This window comes from Salminus brasiliensis, chromosome 18 (genome assembly GCF_030463535.1).
Source record: "Salminus brasiliensis chromosome 18, fSalBra1.hap2, whole genome shotgun sequence".
Lineage (NCBI taxonomy): Eukaryota > Metazoa > Chordata > Actinopteri > Characiformes > Bryconidae > Salminus > Salminus brasiliensis.
Window position 1 is genome coordinate 29,614,018 of NC_132895.1, and position 23,948 is coordinate 29,637,965.

A 23,948-nucleotide genomic window follows, 5' to 3' on the forward strand; every position below is an offset into this window, starting at 1 on the left:
GATATATTAAAGATATGTCTTCATGCATGTGAAATGAGACAGGCCGTTTCTGCTACTGCAATGCTGAATAGGTACTCATGGTCAAGCAGTCTCAGCTGAATTATTTCCTATGTAATGGGCGGAGCTAAGATTTTATGAGAATGGATGGGGCCATATTGCTGTAGGCAGAGTAAGTGGGGCTAAAATGCTGTAGGCCAAAAGGTGAGGCCAAATGGTTGCAGGCCGAACGGGCATGGTTTAACTCCTATAGGCTGACCAGGTGGGGTTACAATGCATAGAACAAAGGGTGGGCCAAAACTGCTGCAGATGGAACGGGCGTGGCTAAACTGCTGCAGGCTGAATGGGAGTGGCTAAACTGCTGCAGGCTGAATAGGTGTAGCTAAACTGCTGCAGGCTGAATGGGAGTGGCTAAACTGCTGCAGGCTGAATGGGAGTGGCTAAACTGCTGCAGGCTGAATAGGCGTAGCTAAACTGCTGCAGGCTGAATAGGCGTGGCTAAACTGCTGCAGGCTGAATAGGTGTAGCTAAACTGCTGCAGGCTGAATAGGTGTAGCTAAACTGCTGCAGGCTGAATAGGAGTGGCTAAACTGCTGCAGGCTGAATAGGAGTGGCTAAACTGCTGCAGGCTGAATAGGAGTGGCTAAACTGCTGCAGGCTGAATAGGTGTGGCTAAACGTCTGCAGGCTGAATAGGTGCAGCTAAACGTCTGCAGGCTGAATAGGTGTAGCTAAACGTCTGCAGGCTGAATAGGAGTGGCTAAACGTCTGCAGGCTGAATAGGTGTGGCTAAACGTCTGCAGGCTGAATAGGTGTAGCTAAACGTCTGCAGGCTGAATAGGTGTAGCTAAATGTCTGCAGGCTGAATAGGAGTGGCTAAACTGCTGCAGGCTGAATAGGTGTAGCTAAACTGCTGCAGGCTGAATAGGTGTGGCTAAACTGCCGCAGGCTGAATGGGCGTGGTTAAAGTGCTGCAGGCAGAGTGGGCGTGGCTAAACTGCTGAAGGCAAAATAGGTGTGGCTAAACTGCTGCAGGAAGAAGAGGCGTTGCTAAACTGCTGCAGGCTGAATTAATAAATATAGCGTATGTAAATGTGCTGTTCTTTTGTGACAGTTTAGTTTCCATATATGGCCTGGAGAGAACCTTTTAAAGGGCAAATATCACTCAAAACCACCAATGCGTTTACATATACTTGCCGATTCTGCCTACAGTAGTTTAGCCCCGCCCATTTACAGTAGTTATAAGGAATGTTTCAGCCCAAGACAGGGTGCAGAACAAATGCTAGCCAACCAGAACAGAACAGTTTGTTTACAAACAATCATTGTAAGGACACAAAAAGTTACATATGGACCCTTTAATGCCATTCACACACTATATTCCAGGGGATTTCTATGATATGGGCCCTTTAAAAATACTCGTCTGGGCACTAAAAACAACCAAAACGAGTTGAACTCCAATTGCCCATTGTTTCTTCTCTAATTGCATGCTTAAGTCGCATGAGAACCCAACTACAGTAGAGAGCGCAGCTGTGGGATTAGGAATCTGGGTCAGGTTTAGTCTGGCCTCCTTGGTGGGTAAACATTTGTGTTCTCAGCAACACTTTGAACCATCGTCCTCTGGGACTCCGACCACAAAACATCTGTAGATGAAGTATTTTAGGACTTCTAAAGTAAAAATCAAACAGGCATGTAGGATATACAAACATACACACACACACACACATGTTCTGTGAGCTATACATTACAGCACAATGAACGGCAGGATATCGAGCACATTTCCTACAGTCTAATCACACTTCCTCATATTTTACTGCTAAAATTGGCTGCTCTTGTGCAACAAGGCCTGGAACATATCCTCAGACCTACATGCTACACACACACACAGGAAAACTGGAATACTGTATACTGTTGTGCATCTCAGCAGTGAGTGTGTCTAGCTGTAAAACTCTATATGACATTAGAATAAACCCAAATAAACAAAGTCAGTAGTCAGTGGTAAGAATGGGTTGTTGGTCGGTATTGATATGTTGGTTAGAAGAACACAGGTTTGGGTGCTGACATTTCTGTGCACTCAAGACACATGGATATATGGATTTGTTTTCTTTTCCCAGTAGCTCACCTGATTTACCTTGAAGGGCCCAAATCCTACATTTGTAAATGTGAGGCATCTCATGGACCTGGCTTGGCATGGAACTTTGCAGCCAACCAAGCAAATAACCAACAGACTAACCATCTAATCGTCTAGCCAACTAGCAACATCCCAAACAAACGAGCAGCTGACCAGAACACCTAACTACTGACCATCTAAACAACCAACCGAGTAACAAACCAACTAGCCAACCAACTTACCAATTAATGGACCAATCAACAGAGCAAGTAACAAACTAACATACCACTCCACAAGTCAAGTGACAAACCGACTAGCCAAGTAACATACCAATCTACTAATCAAATAACAGACCAACCAACATACCAATCAGCCAATCAACTAGCCAAGTAACAACTCAACTAGCCAAGTAACATACCAATCAACTAGCCAAGTAACATACCAACTAGCCAAGTAACATACCAATCAACTAGCCAAGTAACATACCAAACAACCCAACTAGCCAAGTAACATACCAATCAACTAGCCAAGTAACAACCCAACTAGCCAAGTAACATACCAATCAACTAGCCAAATAACAAACCAATCAACTAGCCAAGTAACAACCCAACTAGCCAAGTAACAACCCAACTAGCCAAGTAACAACCCATCAACTAGCCAAGTATCATACCAATCAACTAGCCAAGTAACAACCCAACTAGCCAAGTAACATACCAATCAACTAGCCAAGAAAACATACCAATCTACTAATCAAATAACAGACCAACCAACATACCAATCAGCCAATCAACTAGCCAAGTAACAACTCAACTAGCCAAGTAACATACCAATCAACTAGCCAAGTAACATACCAACTAGCCAAGTAACATACCAATCAACTAGCCAAGTAACAACCCAACTAGCCAAGTAACAACCCAACTAGCATGCCAATCTACTAATCAAATAACAAACCAACCAACATTCCAACCAACCAATAAACGAGCCAAGTAACAAACCAACTAGCCAAGTAACATACCAATCTACTAATCAAATAACAAACCAACCAACATACCAATCAACGAGCCAAGTAACAAACAAACTAGCCAAGTAACATACCAATCAACTAGCTTTTCCACGCTGGATTCTACCATGGTTAAGCCTTGTGTCACCATGAGATCATAGCAGCTGCTGAGCACAGTGCTGACCAACCAACATGGAAAAAAGGCCCAGGCCACTGCGAAAAGGCTCATTTAAAGTAATCATCTAATCAGCCAACCAACAAATTAACTAACTAAACCTATCAACCAACCAAGCAACTACGTAACTAACCAAACAACAAATCAACTGCTTAAACAAGCATTCAACCAATCAACTACACCAACCAACTTGGCAAATAACCAATGTGGAAATAAGCAACCAATCAACTACACAACTAACCAAACAACTAATCAACTGCTTAAACAAGCATTCAACCAATCAACTACACCAACCAACTTGGCAAATAACTAAAGTGGAAATTACCAACCAACTACGTAACTAATCAAACAATAAATCAACTGCTTAAGCAAGCATCCAACCAACCAACTAAGCAACAAACCAAACAACAAATCAACTGCTTAAGCAAGCATCCAACCAACCAACTAAGCAACAAACCAAACAACAAATCAACTGCTTAAGCAAGCATCCAACCAACTAAACCAACCAACGAAGCAACTACTCAACCAATGTGGCAAATAACTAATGTGGAAATAACCAACCATCTACGTAACTAATCAAACAACAATTAACTGAATAAGCAAGCATCCAACCAACTAACTAAACCAACCACCCAACCAATGTGGCAAATAACCAACTAAGCAATCAACCAACTACGCAACCAATGTGGAAATAACCAACCAACCAACTAAGCAACTACCCAACCAATGTGGCAAATAGCCAACCAATCAGCTTATCAACTAACCCTATAACCCACCACCTAAGCAAGCATCTAACCAACCAATTAAGCGTCTAAATAAGTAACCAACCAACAAACTGCATGAGGTGCGTTGTAATTAGGGACTGTCGGCTGTATCAAGTAATGGACTCCTTAAACCTGATCGTAACGCTCATTAAACAATGGCTGCAACTGTCTTAAGATCTGAAAACAAAGGTAGATGCTGGATATCAACACACAAGGCAGGGGAAGGCTATACAGCTTGTGGTTTTTACAGTGAAAACTGTTTTATATGTTCAAGAAAATTCTTGTAAAGAACTTTGTAAAGGACTGAGTCCAGAGTGGTGGTGCTCCAATTCTACACATCACTCTATTTCACTCCGACCAGAGTGGACAGGCAGCTCTGGGGTCAGATTTCCAAAAGGCATGTAAGAGTTAAACAAGAACCAGGAAATCTAAAGCAGGTGTATTCGGAAGCTGTGACGTGGTTGGAGGTGAAAAACATGACACACACTTCCAAATTCTGAAGGATCAAAGTTCAGCAGACAGTGAATGATGGAGCTTGAGTTCACAAAGTCGATCTCTCTCTCTCTTTCTCTCTCGTTAAAGTGAGAGAAGGCTCCAGTTTACAACCGTTAAATAAGTACATAAAAGGAGATAAAGCAGATTTTGGGCAGTGACGGTGTAAGTGTCTACATATCAAATCTAGATTAGATTAAGTTTATTGTACAACAGTGCAAATTTGGCTTCTGGCTTCTGTTGGACACGTATACAGACTATCTGTTTACAGTTGCAAACAATTGAATTAAACATTTGTAAATCCTCTGGTAGTATCTGGATTTCTGCACTGAATAAATAATGTTATCCAAATCAAAATGATAGAAAAACACAAGTTTAACTGAACCAACAACCACATAATATCTTCTTATATTTTGAGCACCTTTAGTAAACATCAACAGAGCAGGCTAGACAAAGTAAGCAAACCCTTGAATTAGCAGCTATCACCTCCATCAAATGTTTCCTATGGCTGCAAATAAGATTTTCAGAACTAGCCAAACTACTAACCAGAGACTAGAGCTAAAAATACTATGTCACGATATTTAAAGATATTTTTTACGATACATCTAATCACAAACTAAATACATCAGTAGCAACAGATTCAGTGAGTTTTATTTAACATCTGCTGCTCTTCATCTAATTAAACCAGTCTAATTACACTGTTGGTAATAAAATGTGAAGTTGATCAGTGTTTATTAAGCACTAACTACATCCTCGATATGCTATGAAAAGCATGGTTGAGAAGAAATCTTGGACCATTTCCCTCTGCACAGGTGTTTCGATATTCCTGGGCAACCCTTTTCAGGTACTGCCACATCACATCCAAAGGGTTAAGGTCAGGACTTGAATCTTCTTCTTTTTAAACTAATCTTTAGCTGATTTACTTGTCTGCTTTGGATCATTGTCCTGTTGCATAACCCAACGTCTCTTCAGCTGCAGGACTGCTGCCCTTATGTTCTACACCTTTGCCATCATTGTTCCCTCAATGAACGCAAGTCATTCCGGCCCTGAGGCAGCAAAGCAGCCCCAAACCGCGATGCTTCCTCCACCATGCTTCACAGCTGGGATGTGGTTTTGGTGTTGGTGTCCAGCGTTCTTGTTTTCCTTAAGGCACTATGGAACATCCACGGGTTCTTGGCCAAAATGGAGACTTCTTTTTCATGAACACCCTTGTTGTTTCTCACATAGTTTGGAATTCCCTGTTTTAGAGGATCTTAACAGGATGATAATATTGGTAATTGGCGGATTTGTGCATCCGTATATGAGTTTGGGTGAAATTGTCCAATGGACACTCAGACGCTCGTCTTTTGCCTCTCTTAATGTGCCCAATAAAAGACATGAAGAAAAGCACAACTGTGTGTGTTATTAGTTTAGTTAGAGGGGGGAGAGCGCCCCCCAGGGCCAACACTTTGATTCCAGCTTAAGAATCCTGGTCAATTAAGCTTAGCTTAAGATCATGTTAGTGTCCACATACTTTTGCCTATATGACTGACAGCAGATCTTATCGTTGTTTGATACTAATCAGCCCACATTTTATTGGTAATCAATGCAGAAACCCTGTATCTGACTGGAGACATGGCAAATCGCCATTCAGACACACATACCTGAAGACTGGAAGCTTCTCAACGTAGGCGTTGACCTGAAGACGCTTTGCTGCCCGGACGACGAGTCCCGTGAGCTTTAAAGGAAAAAAAAGAAATAAAAAATGATATGAACAATAGTACAACAATATCTTAAGATCTTAAGCTCTCATTAATCAATCTATAACACCTGGAGATTTGACACATTCAGACATCCTACAGCATTGTACGGACTACGGAATCTATTTTTGTCTTTGTATACATCCCAGTCCAACGCCTGCCAATCCCTGCCTCGGCTTTGTGATGTTATTGTCATGCTGTCATTGTTCGCATTACAGATCGCCGTAACCACAGCGATGTCTGGTGCATGTTTTGCTTGGCAGCAGCTATTCTTCGGGAGTAGGAACGTGACCAAACGGCTAAACAACACATAAGCCAAAAGGTTCGAGCCTCGCCAACATCAACAATAGTAAACAAAGCCCAAACAATGTTATCCGTCCCGGTCGTAAAGCCAGACCAAACAACATCTTTTCCCATCGGGAGACAAATTGGATTTGTGTTCTCATATCTGTGCAGAGCGCAGTCTGTTTGAACTGAGAGTAAAGGAAGAAAAATATGATAATAATTAAAAAAGGAAGGATATAAGATAGTAAACATTCACTGCAGATCAAAAGTTTTGGGACAACTGTGGAAAGTTTCAGAGTAATGCTTGAATTTTTTTGTTTTTGTTTGTTTAACCAGGAAAAATCTCACCAATATAAACACCTGTGTCTTTCTAGGCCACGGTTCTCCTGCCAAGCAGATTGAACAGGAAGTCCATCTTACAAATCATCAAAATCTCCCAGCCTTTGGTTGCTCTGAGGGTCATAACCGAGTAACTCCATAGGCTACAATACAAGGGATTGTGTCCGTATTTGTTTATTGGTCAACTTTTTCGATATTGGTCAGCAGCTCATCAAGCACATACAGATTTGTTTATGTTTGCGCTCTCCTTATATATCCTTCATTTCAGAGTCATTTCAGACTAGGACCACGGCCACAGCGATGGCGCTAGGCCGAAGCTAAACAACAAGCACCCTTGTGGTACTTATTGAGGACAGTTGAATCTGACTGGCTCCTGCCACTCAATGAGTAATGAGGCATGAAGCGTACTCGTCCCACTTTCCCTGATCTCACCGCATTCATGCCCTATTCAGCAATCCACTACCACCATGACAAAAGTGGCCACGTCGCACAGCAGTAAAACCCTGGAGAGTGCTGCAGACTGAAGCAACATGAACCTATCAGATGTTATGTGGCAACATTAAAGCTGTGCTGTAATGATAGATTTTTTGTTTCGAACCTGTTTCGCACTCGTAGTCTCTGTGGGTAAAAGAGGAGATCGTTTATTATGATCAAAAACAGCAGAGACACAAAGAACAGCTTCCATCAGATTCTGCTGTTGGAAGATCAATGTTGGTGTTGGTGTGACACGATTACAGAAGCACATAATCCACAACCTAGCACCCGGGATACCATAGCAGCCACCTGGGATACCAAAGCAGACACCTGGGATACCAAAGCAGACACCTGGGACACCAAAGCAGACACCTGGGATACCAAAATGGCCACCCGAGATACCAACGCAGACACCCGGGATACCATAGCAGCCACTTGGGATCTGACAGCAGCCACCTGGGATACCAAAGCAGACACCTGGAATACCAACACAGACACCCAGGATACCATAGCAGCCACTTGGGATCCGACAGCAGCCACTTGGGATCCCAAAGCAGACACCTTGGATACCAAAGCAGACACCTTGGATACCAAAGCAGACACCCGGGATACCAATGCAGACACCCGGGATACCATAGCAGCCACCTGGGATACCATAGCAGCCACCTAGGATACCAAAGCAGACACCCGGGATACCATAGCAGCCACCTGGGATCCGAGAGCAGCCACTTGGGATACCAAAGCAGACACCTTGGATACCATAGCAGACCCCTGGGATACCAAAGCAGGCACTGGGATACCATAGCAACCACTAGGGATCCGACAGCAGCCACCTGGGATACCAAAGCAGCCACCTGGGACACCAAAGCAGACACCTGGGATACCAAAATGGCCACCCGAGATACCAATAGCAGCCACCTGGGACACAAAAGTAGCCACCTGGGACACCAAAGCAGACACCTGGGACACCAAAGCAGACACCTGGGACACCAAAGCAGACACCTGGGATACCATAGCAGACACCTGGGATACCATAGCAGACACCTGGGATACCTTAACAGCCACCTGGGATACCAACACAGCCATCAGAGATCAAACATGCAACCTCCTGAAGACTCAGACACACTGCACCACTCAGGAACTCCCTACAGAGAGACCACAACAACCACCTTAGAACCGCTGGTCAATTAGGCTTTGCTTAAGAGCATGTTAGTGTCTACAGACTTTTGCCTTTATAATTGACAGCAGCGTTTTCATATCGGTCACACCCCAACAGACAAGTCACGGTGAAGCAGAAGTGTGAGGGTGTTTGTGTGCAAGTGTGAAGGAGAGCGAGGGCAGTGGACTGTTGAGTCATTCCGCCACGCTGTGTTTGGTACGCATCATGCGTGCACCGTGTGCCAAAGGAATGATGGGTAACTAGAAAAGGAAAGCTGGCAGGCTTACAAACACACCCACCTTCTCCACCACTCATTCGCTGCAACTTAGCGATTAAAGAGCCCGCTGGCTCACAGTTATCTGCAGGGCTTTATCTGGACCAGCGCAAACAGCCTCGTAAACACACACACACACACACACACACACACACACACACACACAGAATACATGGTTGTCTGATCATGTTAGTGTCCCTATATACTGTACATACACATCAGGGTTACTGTCTACTGACAGTAGTTTAGCCTGGCTAGCTCTCACTGAGAGTCGTTGATGAAACTACCTCCACCATGTTTGGAGGCTGCACTTTAGCCTGGCTAGCTCTCACTGTGAGTTGTTGTCCTGCTTTAAAACAGTGCTCTATTACAGCCACAGACTTAAGAGACAGACTTAACTATTCCTTCCCTGTATTAAAAATAATGATATAAACAAAGTAGCAATGCCAAAAGGATTCAAAATGGAAATGATAACACGCTAAAAATTACTTTTCAGGTGAAATCTGCAGAAGTGTCTTACAAAGTGGCGTACAAAGTAACTGACCTCTTTCATAATGGAAAATCCACCAAAACAGGATGTGGCTGAGGGTTAGATCAGATCTCAGCTACAGGAAACAGTATATATAAGTAACAGTATGTGTGAAATATATAGAGTTTGTGGAAAATATGTGGTGGTTTAGCAAGTAACTTTAGCACTAAATAGTGCTGTATAGTCATACAGAAAGGTTCTTTGCCCTTTAGTGGAACCCTTTTTGGTGATCTATACAGATATTTTAAAAAAGGTTCTACATAGAAACATCTACGAACATCTATAAGTAACAGTTTATGTGATAAAGCAATGGTTTGAGGAAGATGTATGGTAGTTTCGCTAGCAGGGTTTGTTTGGCAAGCTAGGTTCGAAACCAAACTTCGCTATTAAACTACAGTCTAAGCAAACATAGTTCTATAAAGTACTGCAGAAAGGTTCTAATGACAGTGGAACCCTTTTTGGTGGTATTTATAAATGTATAAGCAACAGGTTTTGTGATATAAACAGTCTGAGGTAAATGTGTGGTGGTTTAGCTAGCTAAGCTAGTTTATAGTGTCAAAAAAGCAAAATTTGCTCCCTGATTAAGCAAAAGTGGTTCTTTGAAGTACTGCAAAAAGACTTTTGGTGCTAAATAATGGTTTTAAAAAATGTTCTACACAGAAATGTCGACAAACCTATATGTTTTATGTGACAGACAACTTGAGGAAAATGTGTAATGGATTAGCTAGCTAGGTTTGTTTAGCTAGCTAGGTTAGAAACCAAACTTTCCTCAAACTTTTCCTGACTACACGCAAAGCAAATATTGTTCTATACTGTACTGCAGAAAGGTTCTTAGCACTTTTGGGACTATTTACAATAAGATTCTACATATAAATATCTATAAACACCTTTAAGCAACAGTATTGTGATATAACCTCTGTCTGGGGTAAATGTGTGGTGGGCTAGCTAGCTAAGCTAGTTTAGCTAGCTCTGTTAGTGCTAAACATGACCTCAGACAGGTTCTTTGACTTGTAACAACAGTAACAACCATTTTTGTGCTATGGAAGCATTTTTAAAAGAATGTTCTACATAGAAACATCTACAAACATCTATAAGTAACAGTTTAAGTAAGAAAAGACACAATTTGTGGAAAATGTATGTTGGTTTAGCTAGCTAGTTTAGCTAGGTTAGAAAATCAAACTTTGCTCACTGACTACACTCAAAGAAAATGTTGTTCTGTACTGTACTGCAGAAAGGTTCTCTGACATGTAATGACTACAGAACATATTTGGTGCTAGAACGTTTTTAAGAAAGGTTCTATGCAGAAACATCTACAAACAACAGTTTTTGTGATATAGACACAGTCTGAGGTAAATGTGGAGTGTTTCACACCAATCTGAGGAACCCTTTAACCAGGCACAGAAGCCTTCAAGATTGTTTCTTTTGAGCCATTCAGAGCAGGACTTCTTTGTGTGCTTCAGATAATCGTCCTGCTGCATAACCCAACTGCGCTTTATGTTCAGGTCACAAACAGATGGTTGGACATTCTCCTTCAGCACCACCACACTACCGCCACCATGTTGTGCTGTTGGTATGATGTTCTTATATTTGGAATATGGCATTAGCTGTATGCCAGCTGTAATGGGACCCATGGTTTCCAAAATGTTCACCTTTTGAATCAGCAGTCTAGAGAATATTAGCCCAAAAGTCTTGAGGGTCATTTAGATGGTTCTTGGCAAGTGCACTTTGTGCTCTTTTTAGTGGTTTCTATTCTTCAGAAGGAATTTTTCCCCAGGGTCTTTTTTTTGGAGACTTAAAGTAGAACTATTGACTTTACTTAAGAACCCCTGAAACACTCTTTTTTTGTGTACATCTAGATTTAGGAACCCTCCAAGAAACCACTGCGAAAGCATCACCACATCACAAGTTCTGTGGTGTTAAAGCCTTTAAACAGGTCAAGTGACAGCAAGGAAATCTAAATTAACCACTGCATTGCAACACCTTTTAAATCTGTGGACGCTTGCAGGAACAAGGAAGCTCAAACTGCAGGCAAGGACCTGTACCTCTGAGTCATCATGGTTTCCTTCAGCGAGGGGTGAAATGCCTGTGTATCAGTGCCCGTTGCGAGTTAAACTGGCAGTAGCTGCGTCCTGCCACCGTCTTTGTTGTAAATAAGCAAATGACACTAATTGATTTATCAGTCAGATTTATCATCAAGGGAAGACACAGAGAGCACCGGTGCCTGATAAGAATGTCTAACAGCACCTGTAATAAAGTGGGTAAACATGGAGATACAATCTGTCCCACAATAAAGTGGAAGACAGCTTACCTGTCTGCAATTTTACATCTCATTACAACAATAAGGGGGATTTATTATTTATTATTATTATTTCACAGGAAGGAGAGGTTCGTTGGCATCCATGAGTATTTAGACAGGATATGGCCAAGTTCCCATAACGCTCCAGCACAGTGGAGAGAACGAAGATGTTAAACCACATAGACAATAGATCCTAGCAGCCTCCAGAGATGGCACAGCAGCTAGTTAACCCCATCACCCCATCATCCACCTAATGGTGCCCAAGCACCCACAGCAACCAGCAAGCCACCACTGGAAATTGCAGAGCGATTAGTTGCATTGCAACAATGCAATGCCACAGTAACCACCTGGAATACCACAGCAGCCGCCAGGTGGCACCTTTTAAAACACTTAACCACTTAGCAACACCCGAGCAACTAGATGAAACCCCATTGTGGCCAGCAAGCAATTCCCCAGCAAAACTAGAGTCCCCCAAGCATCTGGTCCAAACAACCACCCAGGGGAATCATAGCAACCACCCCAAAACACCCACCTAAACCACTTTGGCAACCAAGACAAAGACAAAGACCACATTCACCATTTGTGTTGGACACAGACGGAATTTGGCCACTCATCCGTGTAGTAAGCAATTCCCTAGTAAACACTGGGGATCTCCTTGCAACTAGTTAGAAACACTTTGCTCATTTCATTTCAGATATTATATATGTTCTGCGGCACACGGCATAACAACCAAACAAACAAACAAAACATCAAGCACATTTTCCAACACTGCTGGTGAACGGTAGCAACTAAAGCAACAACAGCAATCCTATACTGCCCTCTTGTGTAGAAGATGGTAATTACACAGGTATATTAAACAGGACTAATCCAAGGTCCAAATCTATTATCTACAATCTCGCACTAAAGAGTCCCATTAAAACTCTCTTATAATGGGATTTAAATACTTCATACAAGTTACTGAATAATTCATAATGAATACCGGGTCATTTATAGTGTGCACTGGACAATAAATACTTAACAATTAATAGAATATGCTGAATAACTCATAGTGGTTACTAATCAACTCAAAGGAAAAATGGAATGATTCGTAGTAGATACAGAATAACTCATAGTGGATACTGAATAACTCATAGCGGATACTGAAGAACTCATAGCGGATACTGAAGAACTCATAGCGGATACTGAAGAACTCATAGCGGATACTGAAGAACTCATAGCGGATACTGAAGAACTCCTAGTAAATACTGAATAACTCCCAGTGGATACTGAATAACTCATTTAGTGGGAGTTTACCGGATTAATGTCGATGGCCGTTTGGTGTTCCTCCTTGTTTGGATGCATCCCAAACACATCCTGGGCAAATTTCTCATCTGCCTGGTAGAAATGAGGAGACGACATGATGATGGGAGCACCTGGGACAAAAGAACAACATCAGGGTCACAGTTGCAAATATGTTATAGTAGATACTGAGCAAGTCATAGTGGATACTGAATAAATTACAGTAGCTACTGAAGACAGCAGATACTGGAGTCATAGAGGATACGGTATAAATACACATAGACACTAATATATATGTTTGCCCAAATCACCACAAGCCTCAAGCTGGTTTTGAGACGAGTGCAAACTTGAGTTTGGGGAGAGGCAAAGTATAAATCTGTCAGAGTTTTATTTTTAGGGAAATAAATCCTTTTTCCATGGAGAGCTGCCAAAAGTCCCATAGCCATTAAATGTTTTCATCACCCTGGGAATTTTGGCACTACCATAAGCACACACACACACACACACACCTTCTTTGCAGACACTAATGTTCAGCAGGCCAGAGCTGAGGCAGTATCCACCAACGCAGAAACCAGCATTGTCAGGATTCACCGTCACGTTTGCGAACACATCACTGGGAGGAACAAAGCGGTATGCAGGGATCCCCATCACATTGAGCTCAGACTCAAATGTGGCGTACAGGGACCTGACAATACAAACACACAGACACACACAAAAAACACACATACATAAGAAAAGGCCCTGAATAAACGGCCCTTATTAGCTATATTGATGCCAGTTATATTGACGCCCCAAATATTAACATACACCCAGCCCAAGCTAGGCTTAAAATAAAAAAGCCAGGTTAAAAGTTAAGGCTGGGCTGACCGAAGCAAGTACCAATGCTATTGTTGGCCTAACCTACCTAACAGTAGGCGACCAGACAGGCAAAACACCTCACATACTACTTAAGTATTGTCTCAAAAAACAAGTGAAAATGTAATTATTAGAATGCCATGTTTTAGTACAGAAACAAGTGCCCTGTGCCCTAACAGTTGGTATTTCCCCCTTGGCTGATCTACCAGCTTCAACTGGTTGAAGGTCTTTCCCACTCCTCCATGCAGAAATCTCTCAGCTGTGTGACATTTCAGCCTTAGTGACATTCCTAGTGGATTCTCCAAGCCCCTAATCTGACATCTCCACCTCCATGCTTCATAGCTTGCATGTGGAGATTCTCATTGTCTCATTGTCTCCAGAAGTCCAGAAGGTGTTCTCAAACAAGCAACCTTAGTCTTGTCCTGCACGTCGTACGACAACCGAACTTGTGTGGTCTCTTTCTGATGGTAGATGCTGCACTTTGACATCAACTGTGGCTACAATAGCTACCTGTAGGTCATCCTGTGGTCTGCTGTTGGGTTGAATTTGCTAGGACGGCCTAATCTGGCAGTGTTGGCAGTAGTTTTGTATGTAAATGATTTAGCGGACAGTGGAAAGGCTGATTTCTACGTGTTCTGAGATCTTTTAAAACCCCCTTTCTAAAATCTGCATCTCCAACCTTCTTTCTGAAGGCCCCAGAGAGTTCTTTGGATCTGGCCATGATGATCTTCACCACTTGCTTTTACAATCAATATGTCTGAGGTTTAAAGAAGACCGGCTCCTTCAAATTCCTCAAATGAAGATCAAATGCCCAGATGTTTAAATATGTTCAAACAGACAAAGGTTTTAATGTGGTGTCCTCAGTTTTGTTTCCATGACTATACACAGGTCAAAAAGAAACACTTGCTACTTGGACACAGTCAGGTCAGTAGTCGAAATCGAACCAATACTAAATTAGCTTTTGGAAAAGGTATAAACGTGTTCTGCAGACACACTGACCTACTTCTAAAACAAACATATTTTCCTCCTTTTCTTCATCTTTTTAAAAAAGCTCTGTCTAGCAGCTTACAGACAGGCCAAAGTGCTGTTTACCGGCCGTGACATAACTATTTGACATATTTCAGGTAATGCGCTTGAGCTGTGAGGCTTTGGCCTGCACTGACCTACATAAAGTTCAGCCTAGCCCTGCTCAGCTACTCAGGCTGTGAAACGGACAGGGCTGATTAACCACTTAGACACTGGATGGAAGTCCACAACTCATCACTTTCAGAGATAAATTACTATCAGAATTAACAACAGTTTCATAGACCCCAAAATAGGACCCTGTGGGACTCCAAACAATATGCTAAACCCAACAGTTACCTAAAAATTCACTATAGTCTGAATTACGATTAATAGCTGAGTAATAAACCTAGGGTCCAAGAGGTTTAACGATGGCCGGGAATGAAATCCCAGACTTTTTTAGTCTTGAACCAGATGAATGAGGAAAACTTATTAATTCAAAAGGCTTAAACCCAGGGCAAAATATAACTTTTTTTAAATACTTGAACTGGTCCCAGCTGAACGTGCTTTTGATCATCATCTTGTATTCCCACTGCAATGGCCCAGCGCAGTCAGCAGTCAGACAAATACACCCCCCCTCACCCCAGGCTAAAGTGCAGCCTACAAAACATGGTGGAGGTAGTTTCATTAACAGCTCCCAGTGAGAGCTAGCCAGGCTAAAGTACAGCCTCCAAACATGAGGGCGGTAGTTTCATCAACAACTCACAGTGAGAGCTAGCCAGGCTAAAGTACAGCCTCCAAACATGGTGGAGGTAGTTTCATTAACAACTCCCAGTGAGAGCTAGCCAGGCTAAATTGTAGCCTACAAACATGGTGGAGGTAGTTCCACACACTGTTCCTGTAATTAACAGTACAGTAACCCCATGTTTAAAACACTCATGTTTTAAACACAGGTTAATAAACATTCTTTTATGACTGGTCACAATTATTTGGACATATTCTGAAAGAAAAGGGAAGATACAAGAAAGAAAGGTAAGTAGGTACTTAAAGAAGACCTTATTAAAGGTCTCCAATCTGAGCTCTGCTTTAAGGTTCACCTGCAGAGGTCGGAGGAGAACATGTAGAGCTTCTCTGTCTTGCTGATGATTGGATGAAAAGAAGCTCCATTGGTTCCGTTAATCATGTTGCACTCATCTGTACTCCACCAATCCAGCGAGCTGCATGACAAACAATCAGAGATGATATACAGATGAGGCGGAGCTACAGTCTCTCATTAGGGTGAATATTAATAACGCTCTAAATGTAGGTATTGTGATATACACTGAGGAGGCGGAGCTACAGTCTCTCATTAGGGTGGATATTAATAACGCTCTAAATGTAGGTATTGTGATATACACTGAGGAGGCGGAGCTACAGTCTCTCATTAGGGTGGATATTAATAACGCTCTAAATGTAGGTATTGTGATATACACTGAGGAGGAGGAGCTACAGTCTCTCATTAGGGTAAATATTATTAATAACGCTCTAAATGTAGGTATTGTGATATACACTGAGGAGGCGGAGCTACGGTCTCTCATTAGGGTAAATATTATTAATAACGCTCTAAATGTTAGTATTGTGATATACACTGAGGAGGCGGAGCTACAGTCTCTCATTAGAGTAAATATTAATAACACTCTAAATGTAGGTATTGTGATATACACTGAGGAGGAGCTGCAGTCTCTCATTAGAGTGAATATTAATAACGTTCTAAATGTAAGTATTGTGATATACACTGAGGAGGCGGACCTACAGTCTCTCATTAAGGTGGATATTAATAACACTCTAAATGTAGGTATTGTGATATACACTGAGGAGGTGGAGCTACAGTCTCTCATTAGGGTGAATATTAATAACGCTCTAAATGTAGGTATTGTGATATACACTGAGGAGGTGGAGCTACAGTCTCTCATTAGGGTGAATATTAATAACACTCTAAATGTAGGTATTGTGATATACACTGAGGAGGAGGAGCTACAGTCTTTCATTAGCCTTTAGTGGGATTTATATCAGTGTTCTGTAAAGTTTGTCCGACCTCACGATGGTAGCTACAGAATCCTACTTTAGTGGGCGTGGCCTGAGTGGATTAGTTTACCTCTTGCCTCTCCATAGATCTACTCGAGCAAAGTCCTGATAATCCTTTTTTCCCGTGAAAAACACATACTCCCCGTCGTCCGTGGCATTCATCTGAAAGACAAACAAAGGCCAAAGACATGGAAGTGATATCTGCGGCTTATACAGTGGCTAAACTAACGGACACACATTTATTAATCACAGATTTAGTGGTGATGTTGTCTTATCAGTCACAGTGCTTATCTTTATTGAATTACCACAAAAGAAGAGCGTCTTGGACTTTGAGACGTCTGCCGACTGTGGCCTATAAAAATGCCAAGAGTCAGTGAAGTGTTTAGCACTTGCAAGGTTTCAGAGGTCCTGGGGACAGAAACCTACTTAATTTTCTATAATCACGCAGGGAGATTGTGTTCTCCTATGACAGAAATCTTGGTCTTACCAGGTACTTTAAATTCTTATTAACTGAATTATAATACAGCTCCGGATAAAAGGAAGAGACCACCCAACATGATCAGTTTCTCTGGTTTTACTATTTATAGACAACATGTTTCGGGAAATTAACTTTTGCGTTGTATTTCATAAACCATGGGCAACATTTCCCCTAAATTCAAAATAAAAATATTAATATTTAGAGCTTTTATTCGCAGAAATGACAAAAACAAACAAACAAACAAACAAAAAAAACAAAAAATGATGGATATGGTGTGTGGTATGGATGGGTGTAAACTGGAATGAGTACAGATGGGCATGTATATGGAAAGGGTATGGGTCTGGATGTGTATAAATGGGTATGGGTAGAGATGGGTATGGATAGGTATGGGTTTGGATGGGTATAAATGGGTATGGTAGGTATGGGTTTGGATGGGTATGAATGGGTATTAGTACAGATGGGAATGGATTGGTATGGATTTAGGTGGGTATAAATGGGTATGGTAGGGATGGGAATGGATAGTTATGGGTTTGGATGGGTATTAGTGCAGATGTGAATGGATTGGTATGGATTTGGATGGGTATAAATGGGTATTAGTGCAGATGGGTATGAATAAGGATGGGTTTGAATGGGTATAAATGAGTATTAGTACAAATGGGAATGATTAGTATGGATTTAAATGGGTATAAATGGGTATGGGTAGAGATGGGTATGGATAGGTATGGGTTTGGATGGGTATTAGTGCATATGGGTATGAATAAGGATGGGTTTGGATGAGTATAAATGGGTATTAGTACAGATGGGAATGGATTGGTATTAATTTGGATGGGTATAAATGAGTATGGGTAGAGATGGGTATGGATAGTTATGGGTTTGGATGGGTATAAATGGGTATGGGTAGGAATGGGTATGGATAGTTATCAGTTTGGATGGGTGTAAATGGGTATAGATAGGTATGAGTTTGGATGGGTATCAATGGGTATGGGTAGAGATGGGTATGGATAGTTATGGGTTTGGATGGGTATAAATGGGTACAGATAGGTATGAGTTTGGATGGGTATAAATGGGTATGGATAGTTATGGGTTTGATTGGGTATAAATGGGTATTAGTACAGATGGGAATGGATTAGTATGGATTTGGATGGGTATAAATGGGTATGGATATGTATAGATGGGTATACGTTCGGATGGGTATAAACGGGAAAGAATGCAGATGAGAATGGATGGGTATGGATATGGGTGTGCACTGGGATAGATGTGTATGGATAGATATAAATAAATGACTTTGAAGAAAGGTATGGAGGACTATGGGTATACATTAGAGCTGCACAATATATAGTTCTATAATAATAATATAAGCTTCATTACCACAATAAGCACATGCGCAATCGTCACACTGCAGGTCGTGCAGTGTGAAATTAATCTTTTAATAATTTCTTGCTGTTTGAAACAAATGGAAAATTCACACTGTATTCATTCTTTTTTAAATATTTTACTTCAATATTGGATACAGTGAATTATTAATATCATATACATATAGGAACATCAACTTCTGGAGAAAATACCTGTATGTGTGTGTATATATCAGAAAAAAATAATTTCACAATATTTTTTTTTTTTTTATATCGTGCAGCCCTAGTATGCATGGGTATAGATATAGATACTCTCTAAATAAAAAAAAAGGCATTACCTTGTAGAACAAACCAAAGTTAGCATCCAGAGTGGGGTCAATAGTCTGAAGATCCTTCAGCAAAGGGTCCACATAGCCCCACAGCAGCTCCCCCACTGGCCGCGTCACAAAAAGCCCAATGTTTTGACCAATCATCAAGTCAGAGATCAGACGGCTGATAACGGAATGGTCTTTAAACCTCTCCATCACGGTCTGCAAACACAGTGCAGCTATAAGCTATAATAATTGGACAATGACAGGTCGTGGTACAGCACAGTGGATTTAAAATGAAATAATAACGTGGCTAAACTTAAATAACATTACCGTCCATCTTTAGTAAACGATACAGAAATGATAGATCTTTATACACAGAATACATAATTCAGGGGACAAAAATAACTGGACAATTTATAAGACATTAGATCTCAGTCTAAAGAAATTGTATGAACAAACATTTCCATTCTGAAATATCAAAACAAATGTGTTCGTTAATTCCCTTAGTTTCATTTATTCAAACAGCCTGTAATACACTACAGGAAGTGTAGGGGGAGCTCTATAATGCTTTCTAATGTTCATACGATCCCCATGCTCATTCTGACAGATTGTAATACACTACAGGAAGTGTAGGGGGAGCTCTATAATGCTCTATAATGTTCATATGATGCCCACACTCATTCTGACAGACTGTAATACACTACAGGAAGCGTAGGGGGCGCTCTATAATGTTCATATGATCCCCACACTCATTCTGACAGACTGTAATACACTACAGCAAGTGTAGGGGGAGCTCTATAATGCTTTCTAATGTTCATAAGATCCCCACACTCATTCTGACAGACTGTAATACACTACAGGAAGTCTAGGGGGAGCTCTATAATGCTTTCTAATGTTCATACGATCCCCACACTCTTTCTGACAGCCTGTAATACACTACAGGAGGGGCAGAAAATAGGACTCTCACCAATGCAGGGATGTTGACAGTTCTGATAAGGTCATCCTCTAAGCCTCGTGACATGTTTGGCTCAAACATGTAGGTTTTGGGGTTGACCGCAGCTACTTTGGTACCGTTTTCCATGAAGGTCACGCTTTCCATTGGCCGAAGCTCTCTTTAAAATGAGGAAGTGAAAATAGGCATCATTACCGAGCATCTGGAACCAGTACAGCAGCTTTAGAAACATGATATTTATGAGATTTATTATTTTAAAAGATACAGGCAACAGCCTGTAAACACTGAGGGTGGGGGTGAAGGAGTATGTAAATGGACAGAAATGGAGATGGGTCTGGAGGAGGGGTCATAGGAGTATGCTTATCGAATGGGATGGCCTTCTTGGGATGAAGATGGTCAGGGTTGGGGATGGACGGGTACAGGTATGGACTGGATAGGGATAAATGGGAATGGATGGGTATAGTATGGATGGGGTGGATGCGTATAGTAAGAATGGGGTGGATGTGGATGGCTATGGATGAGGACAGTTATGTAGGGGGTGGATGAAACTAGGATAGGGATTCATGGGTATGGGTATGGATGGGTATAGTATGGATGGGGTGGATGGGGATGGCTTTGGATGAGGACAGTTATGGTAGGGGGTGGATGAAACTAGGATAGGGATTCATGGGTATAGTAGGGATGGGGTGGATGGGGATGAGTAAGAATGGGATGAGGATCATGGGAATGAATGGGGATGCATATAAAGAGGGATGATTATGGAGGGGACCGCCATGTATGGGTATGGATGGGCAAGAAAATGGATTGGGATGGGGACGGGTATGGATGTAGATGGGATATGGAGGGGTATAGTATGGGTAGAAAGGGTGGACAGGGATGGGTGGGAATGTTAATGGGCAGCTATGAGCATGGATGTACGGGTCGATGGGATTGGTATAGTGGGGCTGGAGTGAATTGGGATGGGTATGGGGATGAGTATGAGTGGTTATGGTGAGCATAGGGTTGGATGGGATTGGGGTTCGATTCAGTCACATGAATCAGCACTTTACTGAATTACTAATGCAATATATGGTGAAAGCTCTACTTTCATGCAAGCCTTACGTGCGACTCATCCACACTGTGGTAAACCAAACCGTTGCGGAAGCCTGGTCATGTGAGTCTATCGAACACTTCCGAATAACAAAAGCACACTGAACTCTGATCTGGATAAGACTCAGCAGTCACCCAGTTACCTGTACGTGTATGGGCCGACCTCGATCACCGCAGGCCTTTCTCCTTTCAGCGTCTCGTCAGGGTTGGTCAGATTGAAGAAGTAAAACTGCATGTAGACGGGGGCCGGAGGATCCCGCCAAACGGCATAAGCCTCTGTTCCATTTTCCAGCACCATCTCCTGTAGGTGAAAGGGCAGTGGGTCAGGAGTTTGGTGTGTTTTTCTCACTGTCGCAACTTCACAGAGGAGCTGATAAGGGCCGAGGAGACGCCATGGCAGCCGGCAACTGCTGAGAGGCTTCACAAGCTTGATTTTTAAGCACAGAAAGGGTTAAAAAGCTAGACAAGTGACAAGAGGGGAGGGAAAAAAATAAAAATAATATATATATATATATGCATGCCAATTTCCTTCTTTTATTTCTTCCTCTTTGTTTTTGGCAGCAGTGTCTGAAAAAAATCATTCTTAGTAACATTTTGAAATCTTGAAGCTGTTCCTCAAAATACAGGCATTTTATCCACAGTTCTGACTGGTTGTCTCATAAAACAGACAAATTTTTACTTTGTATCTTTTAATGATTATTTATTTATTTTGGCCTAACATCCTAAATCAATTACTTTGTTCTCAATACTTTTGGGTTAGAATCGATTCTTAATTTCTCAAATTTATGACAGTGTCTTAAATTAACTGCTCATTTTTACAAACTTCTAAACTCAATATCCTGAAATAACTTGCTTCATCAAAATTGTGACTCAAACTGAAGACCTTTTCTTAAAGTTGTGACTTTCTTGATATAACTGGCTATTAAAAAAATACTATTTATAAAATATTATGAAATATTATAAACAGAATATTTCACATTTATTTACTTATTTATTACAAAATAATGATTTTTTTTGTTTTGCTTTTTTTTTATTTCCTAAAAATTATGATTTAGTATCCAAATATAATGATTGGCTATTTTTTAAAAATTCTTTACTTATTTATTCAAAAGAAATGAAGTCAAAATTATTACTAAATTATTACGCTATTATTATTCTTAACTTATTATCTAAAATAATTACTTATTTTGTCAGGTTCTACTCAGTAACTCACAATGAAGACATTTTCTTACAATTATGACTCAGTATCTTGACATAATTTGTTTTGTATTTACTTTTTATTCAAAGGTCATTTTGCACTGAAATTGTCTCAAATTATTCTCTTATTTTTTATTACAATTTGTTGAAATTGTCTGAAATTATTCATTAATTTTTTATTAAGATTTTTTAAATTGTCTGAAATTATTCATTCATTTTTTAAAATTTTTTGAAATTGTCTCAAATTAATCACTTATTTCTTATTACAAGTTTTTGAAATCGTCTCAAAATCTGATGCTGATTCAGCATCTCAAACCACAGCCACTCTCTCAAAACAATGACTCAGCTGTTGGACTTCTGAACCAGTCATTATTAGGAGACACCAAGACACTGCTGCCGAAACAGAGGAGGAGGAAGAGGAGGAAGAAGAGGAGGAGGAGGAGGAGGAAGACCATCCAAATGTAATATTCCTCTGTCTGGATTAAGACAGGCCTGCTTATGCAGAAGTATGACAGGCATCAGGATCATCTCTCAGGGTAGAGAACCACCATCAGGGTCCACACCCAGCTGAGCTGAGGACCTCTACTGCTCCCTCCTCAGCCAGGCTCTTCCAGAAAACTAAAACTAAGGGAAGGCCTTGATCCTTAGTGTTTGATCCTTAGTGTTTGATCCTGGCTTCACTCTCACACACTCTCAACCTCAGCCTGTGGAGTGACAGAGCCCCAGCACCCACACCGCCTGTCTGAACTGCAGTAACTCTCCACTCACGCTCTTTATCCTGCTGTTTACGGCGCTCTGGAAGACGTGTGCCAACACCATGGCGATGCCCGCAATCAGGAGGAGGATGGACAGCAGCCCCACACTGTAAATGCAGCAGGACCTCAGCATGTCGCCCCTCGTTTCGGTGCCGTGTGTTATTGTCCCGGACCCTCCCGCTGCTGCTCTCGATATCTCCGCTGTTTATTTTAGCTCATCTAGAAGCCTAACCACAACCCAACCCGTGCCCTGTCAAAGTAAAAGCCCCTAAATATTTTATATATAATACAACACATCTGTTATTGTATTTTTTTATTCATTGGCCTTTATTCTGACTTTCTTTTGTAAAAAAAAAAAAAAAAAAAAATATTTATTTATTTTTAAACAAATTATTAGTTTTAGCCAATAACATGTCTAATATTTGTCTGAAAACAATAACAAATCCATCATCATGATACAAAGTCTGGCTTTGTCGCATTTTCTGACATTATACATATATATATGTATATATATATATATATATATATATATATATATATATATATATATATATATATATATATATATATATATAAATATGAGAATTTCACCACTGTGGGACTAATAAAGGATTATCATATATATATATATATATATATATATATATATATATATATATATATATATATATATAAATAGATAGAAAGAGAGAAGTAAATCGATAGTATTGATCATTTAAAAAAAAAAAATAATAATATAATATAAATAATATATAATAATATAATAATAATATAAATATGAGAATTTCCCCACTGTGGGACTAATAAAGGATTATCTTATCATATATATATATATATATATATATATATATATATATATATATATATAGAGAGAGAGAGAGAGAGAGAGAGCAAGAAATCGATAGTATTGATCATTTAAAAAAATATATAATAATATAATAATAATATAAATATGAGAATTTCCCCACTGTGGGACTAATAAAGGA

At 40.8% G+C, this 23,948-nt stretch overlaps 1 protein-coding gene across 1 annotated transcript in view; it reads right to left on the reverse strand.

The window, feature by feature from the left end:
- scarb2c (scavenger receptor class B, member 2c) overlaps positions 1-23,194 on the reverse strand; it is a 35,629-nt gene extending 12,435 nt beyond the window's left edge. The window contains exons 1-9 of the mRNA XM_072661565.1: positions 22,976-23,194; positions 21,154-21,311; positions 19,937-20,081; positions 18,997-19,188; positions 16,899-16,990; positions 15,862-15,981; positions 13,417-13,592; positions 12,923-13,041; positions 6,178-6,251 (exon numbers count right to left, since the gene is read on the reverse strand). Coding sequence (XP_072517666.1) covers positions 6,178-6,251; positions 12,923-13,041; positions 13,417-13,592; positions 15,862-15,981; positions 16,899-16,990; positions 18,997-19,188; positions 19,937-20,081; positions 21,154-21,311; positions 22,976-23,095 — 1,196 coding nt within the window. The 5' untranslated portion in view covers positions 23,096-23,194. The remainder of the gene's footprint in view (positions 1-6,177; positions 6,252-12,922; positions 13,042-13,416; positions 13,593-15,861; positions 15,982-16,898; positions 16,991-18,996; positions 19,189-19,936; positions 20,082-21,153; positions 21,312-22,975) is intronic.
- Positions 23,195-23,948: the final 754 nt, after the last annotated feature.